This window comes from Athene noctua, chromosome 5 (genome assembly GCF_965140245.1).
Source record: "Athene noctua chromosome 5, bAthNoc1.hap1.1, whole genome shotgun sequence".
Taxonomy (NCBI): Eukaryota; Metazoa; Chordata; class Aves; order Strigiformes; family Strigidae; genus Athene; species Athene noctua.
In genome coordinates this window covers 34064949-34085455 of record NC_134041.1, presented here as the reverse complement: position 1 = coordinate 34085455, position 20507 = coordinate 34064949, and the positions used below count along the sequence as shown (strand labels likewise).

At 44.3% G+C, this 20507-nt stretch overlaps 1 protein-coding gene across 1 annotated transcript in view; it reads right to left on the bottom strand.

Moving 5' to 3' along the window:
- Positions 1-20507, bottom strand: part of LOC141960856 (ral guanine nucleotide dissociation stimulator-like 1) — a 50171-nt gene that overhangs the window by 18122 nt on the left and 11542 nt on the right. Inside the window, exons 4-7 of the mRNA XM_074907039.1 lie at positions 12766-12843; positions 5348-5532; positions 2778-2902; positions 1877-2092 (exon numbers count right to left, since the gene is read on the bottom strand). Coding sequence (XP_074763140.1) covers positions 1877-2092; positions 2778-2902; positions 5348-5532; positions 12766-12843 — 604 coding nt within the window. The remainder of the gene's footprint in view (positions 1-1876; positions 2093-2777; positions 2903-5347; positions 5533-12765; positions 12844-20507) is intronic.

Genomic DNA, 20507 nt, shown 5'->3' with positions numbered 1-20507 from the left:
CAGACATCTAACTATTCAAAACATTCATTTGCACGCAAAAAGCAAGCAGCTTTCTTCAGAAGTGGGCAGCTAAGCAGATATGCAACTAGCTGTTCGACATGTGCAATTATTTTGTAGAGCGTGCTCATGCATTTTTCACGTGCTTAGCTAAGACTGGAGCATTGAATTATGTGTATGAACTAAGTACAGGGAGAAGCACTGAATCAACAGAGGTGGAGATCAAAGTTCTCCATCCACAGAACAAGTATGCCGAGAGCGGTCCCTGTCCTGGCTTCCCGGGCCTCCCTGCTCCCTGGGACCAGCAGGAAGCTGCTTCGTACTTGCTCGCCCAGGCTGCAGCCCAGGCTGCCCCACGAAGGCCCCTTCAGCTGGTACCCTCTGCAACTTAAAGATCTGCCCACAGACAATAGGAATCAAACTTCCTAATCCATTCACAGGGGCTACAAAGCAGCCATCAGACGAGAACAATGAGTCAATGGAAGTGCCAAAAGAGGTGAAAGACTTCTTCCCCACACCAGCCTCCTGAACCAGCAGCTGCCAAAGCTCAGGTGCCAGGACTAACAACGCTGCCGCTGGGAGCATACAAGTGCAGGGTCAAGGTTGGAAAGCCTCTGCTTGGCTTGAACTTTTTATGACTGCTTATTTTGTATAGCTCAGAAAGAATCCACGTGATTCTTAAAACACAAGTCAACACACATCCATATGAAAGTGCTTTAAATGTTCTCTTCAAGAGAGATCCCGTTTGCTGCCAGCTGCCCAGTGCTCTGAGGGGAGTTAAAAAGCTTACAGTAAAATGTTAAAGATAAGATCTAAGAAATTAGCAAACTGGAGTTATGTAAAGAAGTCATGAAAAACCCTTTCGCACAAAGATTAAGAAACACACAATCTGCTACAAGACAAAGGAATCGAAGCCAAGAGTATAAACGGGTTAGAGAAACGCGTGAGACAATGATAAACCAGAAAGGTAAGATGAGGAGGAGTCTGGTACCATATTGTAACTCTACTTATTTTTTCTGGTCACTGCTTGCACCCCTCACCCCCTCCAAACTCAGCTGGTTTGCATACATGATGGGAACCATGAATAACTCAGTAGGCAAATGACCTTCCAGCCTCAAGGACTTTTCAAAACAAAAGAGTACAAACAATAATTTCATTTTTTCCATGTTGAAGAGGCTACTGCTTCCTAGAAGTGTTAGCTTTCTCTGCACTTACTTCAAACCCTGTATTTGCTTTCCTTTCACATGTACACACACATATGTAAATGTATAAAACACAAACAGTTGTGCTGCCTTCCACCACATCTGATTTCAAGTCCCATGGCGTTCATCGACGCAGGAGAGGGAGCATGATGCTCACTGGCTGAACACGAATGGCCAAAGGCAGGCAAGTGCAAAGCTTATTCTGACTGTGCCTGCTGCTTGCACCACTGCCAGTCCGACTCCTTTCTTGTTAGACTTTCTTCTGCAAACAAGTCTAACCTTTGGATGATATCAACCATCACTTCTCTTCCTTCCCTGATACGAGCAGCATTTAGTTCCAGGGAAGTGAACTGGTTGAATTTATACCCATCTTCCCATAAACGTTGCATCATCAAGTATGTGGCACTCCCCATCTGCAAGACACAGTACCTGCCTCACCCATTAATTAGCACTCCCCAACCAAAGAGACAAGCACCAACCCCACTTCCATGGTGGGGAAGCAACTGAGGAAGGGCAACACTTCATCTACTGTTACAAAGAAAGGCAGTCAAAAATAGAAAGCATTAGAGCTAAGATGGCCTGGGACCAACGCATCCAACACCTTCCTCCCCTTCCAACTCCCCCACTCCAAGGCACCCACACGAGAAACATTAAACAGTCTAGAATAAATGCCTTACATGTGCAATATGAATCCATTTCTCAATGATCTTGGCTCTTTGCTGTGATTTGAGCTCCTTGTCCTTCAGGATAGTGCTGACCACACATTTGGTAACGACATTGAACTGTGAGATGGTAGCCCTGATGGTCAGCGCCAGGTGCTTATATTCTTTCTTATTCCGTCGAGACCAGATGCATCCCAAACAGTGGTAGGGCACAACCTTCTTGAAGAGTTCCTAGAGTGAAGCAGAGGTGTCTACGTCAGCAGGGTTCTCCTAAATCTCTACTATCCACAAGAAGAAATGCATGTTTACATGGATCTAAATCTAATATGGCATTAAAAGGTAAATATTTGTTTTCCGTTAGTTTGAAATACACGCTTTGGCAGTATGTACACTTTATTTTTTTTATACATAAAGTGTATATGCTTTAATATATATATCTATTGTATATTTGGCAGAAATAGACACTTTATAGGCTTGATGCCCTGAAAGAACTGACAGCTAAACACTCCTGGGAAAACCAAGGGGAAATTCTTTTATATCATGATATTTTGAAGGAGATTGATACAGACAAATCAAATCAGAGCACTGCATTTAAGAGTACCGATACATCTTTAGTATACGTCATAAAAATGTGCTATTTCTCAGGTGTACAAATACTGAGCTTTGCAGAAAAGGCTACACAGTATACATTCACGCTTATTTTAATTTAAAAAAAAAATAATCTTTGGAATGACTGAAGGAAAAAAAGCCCAATGAATGAAGCCAGTTTGGATAACCAAGCAGAGCTGTGTTCTGTGTCCCAACAACAGACCTTTTCTGGAACACTATACTTACATTGACATATCTTTACAAAAAATGTTTAGAAGCCCCACACTATTTACCGCAGCATTTCAAGTAGTACATATACTCTACATACTGCATCCATGTATGTCAACTGTTCTGCCACAAGGTCTGCCTGGAAAAAAGAGAATTCTTCAGGCCTGCTGATGTCCATTTCCTCTTCATCACGTAGGTTACAGAGGGAAGCAACACGGAACCCATCTGTCCAGGATGGAAAACACGACTTGGTAAATTTATACAGCAAACAGTGAATCAAAGCAGATGTTTGTTTATTTTAAACCACCACTCTATATATTATAGCAGAACACACAAAGGGTCCTGCCTGACCTAATAGCCCCGCTGTGCTGCATATTTTGGTGAGAAAGATGATGACCAGAAAATTAAATTGGCAAAGAAAAGGTGGAAGGAAAAGAGAACTGAGCTGTTCAGGGTCTCTTAGCAGAGAAGTGACTTAACCCATTCACTAAACATTCTTCTGAAAGAAGAATGCCCCAACAAAAATTTCTTATTAACATTGCAGAATTTTGTTAATCTACCTTTTAGTATTAATGCGTCTTATAATCTGAAAAACCAAAAATTAACCAAACTGAAAAGGAACAAGACTGCAGTCATATCCCCAAAATACTGCATTAGGAGTGCTCTTATATCCAGATTTCAGCTCCCATGTGGGGAACTAAAAGGAGAGATCAGATTTCTTGGCACCATTTGTGCTTACATAAACTACATTGAAGAGAGTTTATTCCAGCATCCCTCACCTTCCCTCTCTGGGATTTCTGCCCAGAAAAGGGAGAACAGTGAGCACCTACAGCATTCAGCTGAATGCTGCTTCTAAATCTGCCCTGGGCAGCAATGAAGAGGTGAGAGAGGAGAGTTGTCCTCATCAAGGGACCAGATCCAGTGCAGAAGGGAAAGGATTTCACAGATGTTCCCATGTCACCTTTTGGCTCCCACAGGTTGAGAACAAAGCCACATTAAAACACAAAGAAATATGCCCTTGTTTCCCATGGTAGAGGAGGAAGTCAAACAGAAAATCTCTGAAAAGAAATCCTCTTCCTAATCCCTTTTACTGTAAGGTGACAGTAACTCCATGAGAAGGGAGGGAAAAAAAATGGACTTGTTGAAGACTAACACTGAAAGTGCTGAGTTTACTACTAGTGAGATTTCATTAACAAAAACAACCAGTGCATTTCAGAGTGTGTTGTGCAATACTTCATAACCAGTTAAAGCAGAACAGATATTAAAGCGACAAAAGCAGACTGCGATATTTTATCATTGTTTTTCAAAATACTTCAGTTTTCCTTTCTTTGTTCATTAGCAAAACCTAATCATCAGTGTAAATTGCTACAGTTCTGATGTAACAAATTATTAACTAGAGGCTCTATCCAGACTTCCATCCGCACATTCCAACTGCACAATTTATTGACAGAGCTAAACGCAATAAAGGGAGACCTCTGTTCCAGCATTATTTTTCCGTGACTGTTTTGTAACACTGCGCATAATTAAATGGATTTCTACCAAACTGTTACAAGAGTTACACCTTCTTCTCCCTCTTTTTGGCTGTGTAACTCCTCATTTTCCCTTCCGCCTTGAAATTCAGTGAAAATCCTCATCGCAAAGTTGCAACCCTACTCAAAATCTCCCAGTGCCTTTAAAATCAGGTCCTCGAGTGCAACGCAAGAATTTTCCTTTTCTTTTTTCATGCCTTTTTTTTCTCTTTTCTCCTTCACCTTCATAAATGTGTAACCAGTCTTTTCCCTGCTGTCCAAGAAGCTGGAATTCTCTCGTACTCAAGTATCTCATCATCTTCAAATCGCTGATCCGTTTAGGTCCCCCTCAAAGCCCAGCTGCCCTCTTGACTTCACTGACAGCAACCACGTGCCCCTTTTGAATTTGCAGTCTCTGACTCACCTTGATTTGCATTGCTCAAGCAGCAAGAATTGAGGCCAGAAATGGCTTTTTTCTACGTATCTGATACTGCAGTCTAATCTACCGGCATGGCTGATGGCAGCACTGAACGGAGGTCTGATTACGCAAATCAAACTGTAGGATTAGGACCCAAATTTGTAAATTCATAGCACAATATGAATGCTTTGGGACAATAATTATCAGCAAGCCTTGATGCCAGACCACACATTAAGAGTTCTGAAAGAAATCTCAGAAATAAACAAAGATGGAGCTCTGATAAAGTAAGCGACAAGTCTAAAACTCTTCTAACCCCACAGCTCTGTATTTTTCTTTCTGCTGGTTTGGGCTTTTCTCGGTGCATGTGTGTTGAAATGAAAAAAACAGCTAGAGACCTGCTGTGTGTTTTAATTCCATGACACGGGAAGGGCGCTGACAATTAACGACTTAGTTGCTGCAGTAATCTCAAAGTTTTGGCTAAATATTAGACAAGTGCTGGATTTCCCAATCCCAATCCCCACAATAAACAGGCATAGGCACCTACACTATAGGACTATTTCATCCCGCACAGAGCCTGCAGCCTCACAGAGATTTTTTTTTAAAGAAAGAAACAAGAAAAAAGTCCCTGGTGAGCCTCACAATATAATCAATTAGCCTACGAGTTAGTGAAGTGTACTCCACACAAACCCCTGTGTCACCACACAGTCCGGGAGAACAGGAAGGCAGAAGGGAAAGGTAACTTACCGTCCTTTTCCACTTCTTGGTTCTGGAACTTCTCCAAGAGGTTCTGCGCCCTCCTCTCCAGGTCAGAGCCAGGGATATTCTTCTTCAAGTAATCCAACAGCTTCATCAAACATGGGTAGTCAGGCGGCTCTCTGAAATCCTCAGTACACTGATCAAGCCAGGCTCCTAAGATTGATGCTACTTCACTAAGAGCAAATACACAAGAACACACTGGTTGTAAACAGCATGTATTGATGCAACCGCAGGTATCTGTGTCTAATACAACAATAAAAACACAGGCATTCATACCCCACATGAAGGCAGTATGAAGACTTTTTTGAGCAAAGAATTTAATTTTTATACATGGAATCTTATTAAGATATCACTCAGATTTTGCCAGGGACCTCAGTGAAGTTGCTCCTGATTTGCCCTCCCCCAAGTGGATCTGATTATAGTCCCCAAATGAAAACGAATAAAGAATCAAATCCACTTAAGCTATATTGAGACTCTTCTATTAAATTCAGGACATCAAATATTGATAGAATAGAACAGATTATTTCAGTTGGAAGGGACCTACAACGATCATCTAAGTCCGACTGCCTGACCACTTCAGGGCTGACCAAAAGTTACGGCACGTTGTTAAGGGCATTGTCCAAATGCCTCTCAAACACTGACAGCCTTGGGGCATTGACCACCTCTCTGGGAAGCCTGTTCCAGGGTTTGACCACTCTCTCAGTAAAGAAATGCTTCCTAATGCCCAGCCTGAACCTCCCCTGGCACAGCCCTGAACCATTCCCATGTGTCCTGTCCCTGGATCCCAGGGAGAAGAGCTCAGCACCTCCCTCTCCACGTCCCCTCCTCAGGAAGCTGCAGAGAGCCATGAGGTCGCCCCTCAGCCTCCTTTTCTCCAAACCAGACAAGCCCAAGGTCCTCAGCCGCTCCTCACAGGACATGCCTCCAGCCCTGACACCACCTTGGTTGCCCTCCTCTGGACGCATTCAGGGTAGCAGCTTCCCCCGTGGAAGCGCTAAATCAAACGCTTCCTTTGCTGCCCTTCCTCCCATCAGTTGCTGCTGCCAAGTCTAGGGACCAAGCTGAAGCTGCATTGTCCTCCAACCCATACTACTCACGATCTGCTGTCTTAGGAGAAAGACTGAAGGAAACCTTGGCTTCTGTGAAAAAGCCGTCTAAGCCTGAACCTAACCCCCATGAACATACACAGTGAGATTGCCTCATCTGTGAAGATAACACCCTAACCGTGACATGTGCAGCACGGGCAGTGCCCCGTATCGAGCTTGAAGCGCCAAGACAGCTGAACCCAGAAGACAGACTGGCCTTGCTAATCTCAGGATGAAATGCGTTTAACAAAAAAATGTATCAGCAGAACCTTGAGTTTACCCTTAGCTCAAAGACAGGGAGGCTTTGTCAAATTACACCATGCAAAAAGGTTATGCTCGGTTATGCTGGAAGAGGAACGCTTAAGGAGTTAGAGGAGCACTGGATCTTGTTCAGGAAAGTTATCGCACGCCTTCTTAGACACATGTAGCTAAAAAGACACCAACTGCAGAGAACTGCCCATGGACAAGCCTAACACAGACTGAGAGGGATGAGGGGAAACCAGAGCTGATGCGGTTTCCACCCTGCCTGAAACAGAGGGAAGTGATCTGTTTATCTCCTTTTCCTGGTTTATGTAGGTTTTAACCCACACCCACCTATTGGGACTGGTACATAGATACTCCACAAATGGATGCTTATGGGAAATTCTTTAAATCCTGTCTTTGCAGGGACTTCCCATCATTTCAACTTGATTTTGTAACAAGACGTAAAATTTATGCTATGGTTTTCCAGAGATAACTCACAATGTTGTTGACAAATTTCAACTGAGTGTGAAAAAAAATAAACAAAGTCTGCCAAAATAATCTAATTACTTCAAGTTTTAAGAAAATTCAAGCCTGGATAAAAAAAGTAACTATCAACTTTTCTTTTTTTCTGCTGCATTTTCTGTGAGATCTGTGGTTCATCACAGCAACGTGCCGGTAGCTCACCATGTCTATATTGGTGCACTACGACCACGGGCCACAGCACATATTACAGGCTGGGAAGACACAGGCAGCATATCAAAAAACGATGTCAAGAGAATTTTGTTCGCATGAGCTGACAGAGGGATTAGGGAAAAGGACTTTTGTGTGCAGTCACATAACATGACCCACTGTCCACAGCCACTGCCTCATAATCACCTACTGTGACAGAGTAGGACATAACGTGAAAGGGAAAAGAGTCCCTTGTTCCAGAGTAAAAGGCAAAAGAAACCTCTAAATTTCCTGAGAAAATGAAGTCCTGAAGATTTCCCCCTTGACAAGGAAGCCATCCCTGTATTTCAAACCTCTTCCAGCCAGTAGTCACATAAATGGTGCTAGGAGGATAAGCAAACCCCTTTTTCACCCCTTTAACTGCACTTCAAGACAGCTTTGCTCTTTTTCTTGCAAATTCGGATGACTTCAGAATTTAAATCTCACTCTAAAAGCAACACTGTAAATCACAGGGGCACCAGTGGCAAAGAAACACGCATACACACGCTGCCTGAAACAACCCCAGCTTCGGTCTGCAGACACTGCTGTTATGCACAATGAAATCAGTCACAAGCCATAACCATTTACCACCAGAGGTAAAGCAGGGGAAACAAACACTCCTCCTTTGTTTAATCAACTAACTCTTGGCCTAGATGTGTTCGTCTCATGTTGAATTCTGAGACAATTTCCCTGACAGAAAGATCTCTGCGTTATAGGGCTGGATATCTTACCAGACCGTTGATATGTGGCCTTTACACAAGCCTCTTGAAGCAAGCCAACAGTGCTCTGAAATTTCAAAGGAAGCAACATCTATGCTGCCCACAGCCTCCCCCAGTACCGAATCCTGACTGGGGCTTCCTGTGCAAAATAACAGTGAAGAAACACACTTACGTCCCCAGGACTGGTTTGGATTCAGAGGAATCCTGGCTTACATCCTCTTCACAGCCTGAGGGCTCTGGGTTTTCGCACCTGAAAAAATGAGACGGGTGTTTAGAGGAACTCCGACTGAATAAAAGCAAAATCCTAAATAGCATAATTCATATACAAGTCTCATCAACAACTAAAAAGCTCAAATACGGAATCTAACATTTGGGCAAAACTAAGGAGCTTGAAGATTATGTCACTTAGGAGGAAAAAAGTCCTCAAGAGACAGACAGTTTCTTCCAACCGAATTTGTTCACTTACAGGAAGCAGCCTGCACACAGGAGGAATCAACCAAAACATTTTCCTTGCTCACAGCTCCAAGACCCTTTCTGCCTGTTTGCACTCCATCCTTTCCCAGAGCAATATTCCAGGGCGCAATGAGGCTGCAACACAACCACTTTCTCCAACGCAGCTTCTCTTTCTCTAGTAGTTGCCATTTCTTCCTACTCCAAGAGTGATTTCCCACAAAGTTTTCGAGGTGACAAGTGCCCACTCGTGCCAAAACTACTGACACAGTTGTCACGAGTGGGAAGGGCCCACGGCACTCTGAAAATTACCACTGGGAAAGAGGAAACCATGGGCACGACTCCAAAAGTGCAAAGCAAAATCTCTCACCTACACAGGCAGCGCACGTGCCTCGAAGGCAGGATTATGCCCTTCATTTTCAACGGCAGTGCCCCCTGTTTCAGACATACAGCTCCGTAACGGAGTTCATGGCTCCTTACAGCCAGCTTTCATGACTGAAAGCGGACAATTACGCACAGTCCAGAATAAGGCAAGCTGATTTTACACATTCTGTGCCCAACTAAGGGTGTCAGGCACCTGAAATTAATCTGAACAGTCAGAGGAGAGTAAGTGCATCTTTAAGTGCTTGTGCTACAACATCCTCGTAACATCAGATAGAGAACACGTAGCGGGCTGCCAGTTTGTGTCCAGCAGGTTCATGTCAGAACTCTTAACAAAGTCATCCAAAATGTTTCAAAGGACAAAAGGAAGAGGTGGAAGTATCAGTCTAAGGCTTCACACGCAAGAATCCCAGGTCTGTACAGATAGCATTTGCAATTCAAAGAAAAATTCCATTCAATTCAACTCACTATTTATTTATTCCAACTTTCTCTGTTAAAAATGTGTCTTTTATAAAAGTCAGTAAAATAAATCATACACAAAATATTACTGGCTAAAAGGGACAATCTATATGCACACAGCTATTGGCTCCTCTGATAAATCTGTGCCTCTTTGGCAATTTACAGGCTTAGGAAGCAAGACACTCTCACGACACACTGTCACTTGGCAAGTCAGCTCCTCTTTAAAGTTACTAGCACCCCCACAAACTTGCTGTCCTTTCGTATTTTATTCTTCAAAGATACGAAGAATTACCCATTCAGAAGAATGAATTCCTCAACAGTTTTACATTCTTGGATACATGCACTGTCGATTTGTATTGCTCCCCGTGCTCTATGTCAGAATTAGTACAGGCTGAGAGGTAAAGCTCACAGTAGTAAATCTAACTGTACGGCCTGCTCCCCAGGGTGGCTGCTCTTTCCTCATCTGACTTCTTACCTGGCTGCAAAGTTACTGCACTTGAGCAACCACAGCTATTATCACAATCACAGCAGGACTGGCACTTAGGCATTTCAACATCGCTATTAATTGAGCCACATAACGTCCCTACAAAGCAAGTAGGATCATACCCCTTTCCTGACACAAAAGAAAAGCACAGATGGCTTATCCGTGCCTTGTTCCTTACCTACCTAAGCCGGAGAGCCAAAATTAAAAGCTAGGAGTTCTTACGCTACTCCTCTGTTCTGATTACTATAGGCCAGAACAACTGATTCTGTACATCACGGAGTCATAAGTGCTGCTGCGGGCACGAGGGGTGGTGACTTACAGGTATTGCTGTCAGGGAAAGCGGGGGAAGATGTTCAGGAAAGAAGAAACCGTCTTCTAGAGAAGCCGATCTCATGAGCTCCACTGCCATCAGAAAAACAGCTGAGATGACCAAGTGACAACAGCCCTGGTTTGCAGCAGGTCCTATCCACTTCACCAAACGCTTAGGGCCGCGCTCTGTAGTGAGCTGTGAGAGCTTAGCCCTCCAATGGCCGTATTTTTCACATCTACAGAAACCTTCCCTGATACCTGTTCCAATAACCCCACTTCACAAAACCCTCGTGCAATAACGGTATCCCACACTCCCACTGATATTCCATGAAGGGCCATGCTCTCAGTAAAAACCTCTGACCACAAGCATCCAGTCAGACACACTGATGTGTCAGCTCAAAGAACATCTGTACTCTGTGCTCCCGACAACCAGGCACTTGGCTTTTAAAGTTCAAATCCTCAAAAAGACAGATACAGTGGCTCAGGTCTATCCTGTTAATAGCTGCAAAATGGACAAGCATACCAGGAGGACCTCTCCTTCCTCAAGTTACGAGATCACGAGAGGAGTTCAAATATGAACACAGATTTCACATGTAGACAATGAGCTCCCACAAGGCTCTCAAAAGAGGCTGTGCCACAAGCGCACTCAAGCCCTGGCACGGGACTTGCAGGTCTATTCTGAGATACATAAACACACTGAGTGTTCTCCATCTCATAATCAAGCTCCTTTGGGTCCATGACACGGCAGTTGGGGGACTAATCCCAACCTGATTTACCCTGGTGAAACTATTCTCCTCATCCCCAGTACAAATGCTTCATCTGTTTTGCAGGAAGGGTACTGCTGTAGCTCATATTCTGTGCCTGGACTGACTGGGAAAGGGGAAAGTCAAATGGTTTGCCCAAAGCTGGAAGAGACCCTGGAGCTCATTTTCGATGGCAGTGTGGGAACCTGCTGGCTGCCTACTACTGCCTCTACCCATTACAGAACACTGCCTTCTTGGTGCTTGTAATGAATTTTTAACTACCAGCTGTTCTTTGATGAGTTCTCATGGCAAAATGGGAGGAAAAGACTGATAGCTCTCTGTCACAGCAGCCAGGAAAAAAATCAGAGAATTGAGCTCCCATGTTGAGTCTCATGGGGCAAGAGGAACAGCCCAAATCAGTAGAGCTTCTAGCTTGCTGTCCTTGCTAAGTGCTAAAAAAGAAAAAATAAACTAACAACTGATAACATGTGTTTCTAACTAAAGCCTCGGAGAGTCCTGTGTCATTTACAGACATTAATTAAGCTCTACATCTCTTCTTGTCAGAGACAGCTACTGAAATGCTCACAGCCAAGGAGCTTTTACCAATTTATCTCTGGTGGTTAAGCAAAACAGTTGCTGCATGAGTGACGGAAGGCAAAGCGACCTCACTGTCCAACCAATCCATTCAGACAACGGAGGACAGGAAGGTGTTCAGTATGTTAACGACACATTTCTGGACTGGGGATGTTTGAACCCTTTTAAGCCAGACTCAAAACCCCCCTAATCCCAACACACAAGCCATCAGAAAAGCATGGAGGTAAGCAGTGGGAAGACCACGCTCGGTATTGTAGAACAGAACTGAATCGACAGTCTGCCTGAATCTCAGGAATTAAAACAGTGCAGCGTATTTCTCAGTCTTGATTGGACTGTGTGACATGTGGACATGACAGAAGAGTTCCACATTTTTCTTCCACCTCAAAACAAAAGGAAGCTAAAGGCTTCTTCTTCAGTTACGCCTTGAGAAGTCAGTGCACTGATAAAAAAAACTAAGGTCTTCTTAACTGGTGGAAGCTGAGACATTCATAGAAAAACAATCCTCAGTAATGCTGACAAGAATAGAGCATCTTCATACTGTAATCAAATATAACGTTGCAGCTACTCTTCACTGCCACAATGCATGCAAACCACAGATCACACCGCTGTCAAAGAACAAATGCTGAAGACCTAAGGCACATTTTACACCCGACGTCTACAGATAAAATCCACGTTCATATGGTGCTAGGAGGATAAGCAAACCCCTTTTTCACCCCTTTAACTGCACTTCAAGACAGCTTTGCTCTTTTTCTTGCAAATTTGCATGACTTCAGAATTTAAATCTCACTCTAAAAGCAACACTGTAAATCACAGGGGCACCAGTGGCAAAGAAACACGCATACACACGCTGCCTGAAACAACCCCAGCTTCGGTCTGCAGACACTGCTGTTATGCACAATGAAATCAGTCACAAGCCATAACCATTTACCACCAGAGGTAAAGCAGGGGAAACAAACACTCCTCCTTTGTTTAATCAACTAACTCTTGGCCTAGATGTGTTCGTCTCATGTTGAATTCTGAGACAATTTCCCTGACAGAAAGATCTCTGCGTTATAGGGCTGGATATCTTACCAGACCGTTGATATGTGGCCTTTACACAAGCCTCTTGAAGCAAGCCAACAGTGCTCTGAAATTTCAAAGGAAGCAACATCTATGCTGCCCACAGCCTCCCCCAGTACCGAATCCTGACTGGGGCTTCCTGTGCAAAATAACAGTGAAGAAACACACTTACGTCCCCAGGACTGGTTTGGATTCAGAGGAATCCTGGCTTACATCCTCTTCACAGCCTGAGGGCTCTGGGTTTCCGCACCTGAAAAAATGAGACGGGTGTTTAGAGGAACTCCGACTGAATAAAAGCAAAATCCTAAATAGCATAATTCATATACAAGTCTCATCAACAACTAAAAAGCTCAAATACGGAATCTAACATTTGGGCAAAACTAAGGAGCTTGAAGATTATGTCACTTAGGAGGAAAAAAGTCCTCAAGAGACAGACAGTTTCTTCCAACCGAATTTGTTCACTTACAGGAAGCAGCCTGCACACAGGAGGAATCAACCAAAACATTTTCCTTGCTCACAGCTCCAAGACCCTTTCTGCCTGTTGGCACTCCATCCTTTCCCAGAGCAATATTCCAGGGCGCAATGAGGCTGCAACACAACCACTTTCTCCAACGCAGCTTCTCTTTCTCTAGTAGTTGCCATTTCTTCCTACTCCAAGAGTGATTTCCCACAAAGTTTTCGAGGTGACAAGTGCCCACTCGTGCCAAAACTACTGACACAGTTGTCACGAGCGGGAAGGGCCCACGGCACTCTGAAAATTACCACTGGGAAAGAGGAAACCATGGGCACGACTCCAAAAGTGCAAAGCAAAATCTCTCACCTACACAGGCAGCGCACGTGCCTCGAAGGCAGGATTATGCCCTTCATTTTCAACGGCAGTGCCCCCTGTTTCAGACATACAGCTCCGTAACGGAGTTCATGGCTCCTTACAGCCAGCTTTCATGAGTGAAAGCGGACAATTACGCACAGTCCAGAATAAGGCAAGCTGATTTTACGCATTCTGTGCCCAACTAAGGGTAACAGGCACCTGAAATTAATCTGAACAGTCAGAGGAGAGTAAGTGCATCTTTAAGTGCTTGTGCTACAACATCCTCGTAACATCAGATAGAGAACACGTAGCGGGCTGCCAGTTTGTGTCCAGCAGGTTCATGTCAGAACTCTTAACAAAGTCATCCAAAATGTTTCAAAGGACAAAAGGAAGAGGTGGAAGTATCAGTCTAAGGCTTCACACGCAAGAATCCCAGGTCTGTACAGATAGCGTTTGCAATTCAAAGAAAAATTCCATTCAATTCAACTCACTATTTATTTATTCCAACTTTCTCTGTTAAAAATGTGTCTTTTATAAAAGTCAGTAAAATAAATCATACACAAAATATTACTGGCTAAAAGGGACAATCTATATGCACACAGCTATTGGCTCCTCTGATAAATCTGTGCCTCTTTGGCAATTTACAGGCTTAGGAAGCAAGACACTCTCACGACACACTGTCACTTGGCAAGTCAGCTCCTCTTTAAAGTTACTAGCACCCCCACAAACTTGCTGTCCTTTCGTATTTTATTCTTCAAAGATACGAAGAATTACCCATTCAGAAGAATGAATTCCTCAACAGTTTTACATTCTTGGGTACATGCACTGTCGATTTGTATTGCTCCCCGTGCTCTATGTCAGAATTAGTACAGACTGAGAGGTAAAGCTCACAGTAGTAAATCTAACTGTACGGCCTGCTCCCCAGGGTGGCTGCTCTTTCCTCGTCTGACTTCTTACCTGGCTGCAAAGTTACTGCACTTGAGCAACCACAGCTATTATCACAATCACAGCAGGACTGGCACTTAGGCATTTCAACATCGCTATTAATTGAGCCACATAACGTCCCTACAAAGCAAGTAGGATCATACCCCTTTCCTGACACAAAAGAAAAGCACAGATGGCTTATCCGTGCCTTGTTCCTTACCTACCTAAGCCGGAGAGCCAAAATTAAAAGCTAGGAGTTCTTACGCTACTCCTCTGTTCTGATTACTATAGGCCAGAACAACTGATTCTGTACATCACGGAGTCATAAGTGCTGCTGCGGGCACGAGGGGTGGTGACTTACAGGTATTGCTGTCAGGGAAAGCGGGGGAAGATGTTCAGGAAAGAAGAAACCGTCTTCTAGAGAAGCCGATCTCATGAGCTCCACTGCCATCAGAAAAACAGCTGAGATGACCAAGTGACAACAGCCCTGGTTTGCAGCAGGTCCTATCCACTTCACCAAACGCTTAGGGCCGCGCTCTGTAGTGAGCTGTGAGAGCTTAGCCCTCCAATGGCCGTATTTTTCACATCTACAGAAACCTTCCCTGATACCTGTTCCAATAACCCCACTTCACAAAACCCTCGTGCAATAACGGTATCCCACACTCCCACTGATATTCCATGAAGGGCCATGCTCTCAGTAAAAACCTCTGACCACAAGCATCCAGTCAGACACACTGATGTGTCAGCTCAAAGAACATCTGTACTCTGTGCTCCCGACAACCAGGCACTTGGCTTTTAAAGTTCAAATCCTCAAAAAGACAGATACAGTGGCTCAGGTCTATCCTGTTAATAGCTGCAAAATGGACAAGCATACCAGGAGGACCTCTCCTTCCTCAAGTTACGAGATCACGAGAGGAGTTCAAATATGAACACAGATTTCACATGTAGACAATGAGCTCCCACAAGGCTCTCAAACGAGGCTGTGCCACAAGCGCACTCAAGCCCTGGCACGGGACTTGCAGGTCTATTCTGAGATACATAAACACACTGAGTGTTCTCCATCTCATAATCAAGCTCCTTTGGGTCCATGACACGGCAGTTGGGGGACTAATCCCAACCTGATTTACCCTGGTGAAACTATTCTCCTCATCCCCAGTACAAATGCTTCATCTGTTTTGCAGGAAGGGTACTGCTGTAGCTCATATTCTGTGCCTGGACTGACTGGGAAAGGGGAAAGTCAAATGGTTTGCCCAAAGCTGGAAGAGACCCTGGAGCTCATTTTCGATGGCAGTGTGGGAACCTGCTGGCTGCCTACTACTGCCTCTACCCATTACAGAACACTGCCTTCTTGGTGCTTGTGATGAATTTTTAACTACCAGCTGTTCTTTGATGAGTTCTCATGGCAAAACAGGAGGAAAAGACTGACAGCTCTCTGTAACAGCAGCCAGGAAAAAAATCAGAGAATTGAGCTCCCATGTTGAGTCTCATGGGGCAAGAGGAACAGCCCAAATCAGTAGAGCTTCTAGCTTGCTGTCCTTGCTAAGTGCTAAAAAAAAAAAAATAAACTAACAACCGATAACGTGTGTTTCTAACTAAAGCCTCGGAGAGTCCTGTGTCATTTACAGACATTAATTAAGCTCTACATCTCTTCTTGTCAGAGACAGCTACTGAAATGCTCACAGCCAAGGAGCTTTTACCAATTTATCTCTGGTGGTTAAGCAAAACAGTTGCTGCATGAGTGACGGAAGGCAAAGCGACCTCACTGTCCAACCAATCCATTCAGACAACGGAGGACAGGAAGGTGTTCAGTATGTTAACGACACATTTCTGGACTGGGGATGTTTGAACCCTTTTAAGCCAGACTCAAAACCCCCCTAATCCCAACACACAAGCCATCAGAAAAGCATGGAGGTAAGCAGTGGGAAGACCACGCTCGGTATTGTAGAACAGAACTGAATCGACAGTCTGCCTGAATCTCAGGAATTAAAACAGTGCAGCGTATTTCTCAGTCTTGATTGGACTGTGTGACATGTGGACATGACAGAAGAGTTCCACATTTTTCTTCCACCTCAAAACAAAAGGAAGCTAAAGGCTTCTTCTTCAGTTACGCCTTGAGAAGTCAGTGCACTGATAAAAAAAACTAAGGTCTTCTTAACTGGTGGAAGCTGAGACATTCAAGAAAAACAATCCTCAGTAATGCTGACAAGAATAGAGCATCTTCATACTGTAATCAAATATAACGTTGCAGCTACTCTTCACTGCCACAATGCATGCAAACCACAGATCACACCGCTGTCAAAGAACAAATGCTGAAGACCTAAGGCACATTTTACACCCGACGTCTACAGATAAAATCCACGTTCATATGGTGCTAGGAGGATAAGCAAACCCCTTTTTCACCCCTTTAACTGCACTTCAAGACAGCTTTGCTCTTTTTCTTGCAAATTTGCATGACTTCAGAATTTAAATCTCACTCTAAAAGCAACACTGTAAATCACAGGGGCACCAGTGGCAAAGAAACACGCATACACACGCTGCCTGAAACAACCCCAGCTTCGGTCTGCAGACACTGCTGTTATGCACAATGAAATCAGTCACAAGCCATAACCATTTACCACCAGAGGTAAAGCAGGGGAAACAAACACTCCTCCTTTGTTTAATCAACTAACTCTTGGCCTAGATGTGTTCGTCTCATGTTGAATTCTGAGACAATTTCCCTGACAGAAAGATCTCTGCGTTATAGGGCTGGATATCTTACCAGACCGTTGATATGTGGCCTTTACACAAGCCTCTTGAAGCAAGCCAACAGTGCTCTGAAATTTCAAAGGAAGCAACATCTATGCTGCCCACAGCCTCCCCCAGTACCGAATCCTGACTGGGGCTTCCTGTGCAAAATAACAGTGAAGAAACACACTTACGTCCCCAGGACTGGTTTGGATTCAGAGGAATCCTGGCTTACATCCTCTTCACAGCCTGAGGGCTCTGGGTTTTCGCACCTGAAAAAATGAGACGGGTGTTTAGAGGAACTCCGACTGAATAAAAGCAAAATCCTAAATAGCATAATTCATATACAAGTCTCATCAACAACTAAAAAGCTCAAATACGGAATCTAACATTTGGGCAAAACTAAGGAGCTTGAAGATTATGTCACTTAGGAGGAAAAAAGTCCTCAAGAGACAGACAGTTTCTTCCAACCGAATTTGTTCACTTACAGGAAGCAGCCTGCACACAGGAGGAATCAACCAAAACATTTTCCTTGCTCACAGCTCCAAGACCCTTTCTGCCTGTTGGCACTCCATCCTTTCCCAGAGCAATATTCCAGGGCGCAATGAGGCTGCAACACAACCACTTTCTCCAACGCAGCTTCTCTTTCTCTAGTAGTTGCCATTTCTTCCTACTCCAAGAGTGATTTCCCACAAAGTTTTCGAGGTGACAAGTGCCCACCCGTGCCAAAACTACTGACACAGTTGTCACGAGTGGGAAGGGCCCACGGCACTCTGAAAATTACCACTGGGAAAGAGGAAACCATGGGCACGACTCCAAAAGTGCAAAGCAAAATCTCTCACCTACACAGGCAGCGCACGTGCCTCGAAGGCAGGATTATGCCCTTCATTTTCAACGGCAGCGCCCCCTGTTTCAGACATACAGCTCCGTAACGGAGTTCATGGCTCCTTACAGCCAGCTTTCATGACTGAAAGCGGACAATTACGCACAGTCCAGAATAAGGCAAGCTGATTTTACGCATTCTGTGCCCAACTAAGGGTGTCAGGCACCTGAAATTAATCTGAACAGTCAGAGGAGAGTAAGTGCATCTTTAAGTGCTTGTGCTACAACATCCTCGTAACATCAGATAGAGAACACGTAGCGGGCTGCCAGTTTGTGTCCAGCAGGTTCATGTCAGAACTCTTAACAAAGTCATCCAAAATGTTTCAAAGGACAAAAGGAAGAGGTGGAAGTATCAGTCTAAGGCTTCACACGCAAGAATCCCAGGTCTGTACAGATAGCGTTTGCAATTCAAAGAAAAATTCCATTCAATTCAACTCACTATTTATTTATTCCAACTTTCTCTGTTAAAAATGTGTCTTTTATAAAAGTCAGTAAAATAAATCATACACAAAATATTACTGGCTAAAAGGGACAATCTATATGCACACAGCTATTGGCTCCTCTGATAAATCTGTGCCTCTTTGGCAATTTACAGGCTTAGGAAGCAAGACACTCTCACGACACACTGTCACTTGGCAAGTCAGCTCCTCTTTAAAGTTACTAGCACCCCCACAAACTTGCTGTCCTTTCGTATTTTATTCTTCAAAGATACGAAGAATTACCCATTCAGAAGAATGAATTCCTCAACAGTTTTACATTCTTGGGTACATGCACTGTCGATTTGTATTGCTCCCCGTGCTCTATGTCAGAATTAGTACAGACTGAGAGGTAAAGCTCACAGTAGTAAATCTAACTGTACGGCCTGCTCCCCAGGGTGGCTGCTCTTTCCTCGTCTGACTTCTTACCTGGCTGCAAAGTTACTGCACTTGAGCAACCACAGCTATTATCACAATCACAGCAGGACTGGCACTTAGGCATTTCAACATCGCTATTAATTGAGCCACATAACGTCCCTACAAAGCAAGTAGGATCATACCCCTTTCCTGACACAAAAGAAAAGCACAGATGGCTTATCCGTGCCTTGTTCCTTACCTACCTAAGCCGGAGAGCCAAAATTAAAAGCTAGGAGTTCTTACGCTACTCCTCTGTTCTGATTACTATAGGCCAGAACAACTGATTCTGTACATCACGGAGTCATAAGTGCTGCTGCGGGCACGAGGGGTGGTGACTTACAGGTATTGCTGTCAGGGAAAGCGGGGGAAGATGTTCAGGAAAGAAGAAACCGTCTTCTAGAGAAGCCGATCTCATGAGCTCCACTGCCATCAGAAAAACAGCTGAGATGACCAAGTGACAACAGCCCTGGTTTGCAGCAGGTCCTATCCACTTCACCAAACGCTTAGGGCCGCGCTCTGTAGTGAGCTGTGAGAGCTTAGCCCTCCAATGGCCGTATTTTTCACATCTACAGAAACCTTCCCTGATACCTGTTCCAATAACCCCACTTCACAAAACCCTCGTGCAATAACGGTATCCCACACTCCCACTGATATTCCATGAAGGGCCATGCTCTCAGTAAAAACCTCTGACCACAAGCATCCAGTCAGACACACTGATGTGTCAGCTCAAAGAACATCTGTACTCTGTGCTCCCGACAACCAGGCACTTGGCTTTTAAAGTTCAAATCCTCAAAAAGACAGATACAGTGGCTCAGGTCTATCCTGTTAATAGCTGCAAAATGGACAAGCATACCAGGAGGACCTCTCCTTCCTCAAGTTACGAGATCACGAGAGGAGTTCAAATATGAACACAGATTTCACATGTAGACAATGAGCTCCCACAAGGCTCTCAAACGAGGCTGTGCCACAAGCGCACTCAAGCCCTGGCACGGGACTTGCAGGTCTATTCTGAGATACATAAACACACTGAGTGTTCTCCATCTCATAATCAAGCTCCTTTGGGTCCATGACACGGCAGTTGGGGGACTAATCCCAACCTGATTTACCCTGGTGAAACTATTCTCCTCATCCCCAGTACAAATGCTTCATCTGTTTTGCAGGAAGGGTACTGCTGTAGCTCATATTCTGTGCCTGGACTGACTGGGAAAGGGGAAAGTCAAATGGTTTGCCCAAAGCTGGAAGAGACCCTGGAGCTCATTTTCGATGGCAGTGTGGGAACCTGCTGGCTGCCTACTACTGCCTCTACCCATTACAGAACACTGCCTTCTTGGTGCTTGTGATGAATTTTTAACTACCAGCTGTTCTTTGATGAGTTCTCATGGCAAAACAGGAGGAAAAGACTGACAGCTCTCTGTAACAGCAGCCAGGAAAAAAATCAGAGAATTGAGCTCCCATGTTGAGTCTCATGGGGCAAGAGGAACAGCCCAAATCAGTAGAGCTTCTAGCTTGCTGTCCTTGCTAAGTGCTAAAAAAAAAAAAATAAACTAACAACCGATAACGTGTGTTTCTAACTAAAGCCTCGGAGAGTCCTGTGTCATTTACAGACATTAATTAAGCTCTACATCTCTTCTTGTCAGAGACAGCTACTGAAATGCTCACAGCCAAGGAGCTTTTACCAATTTA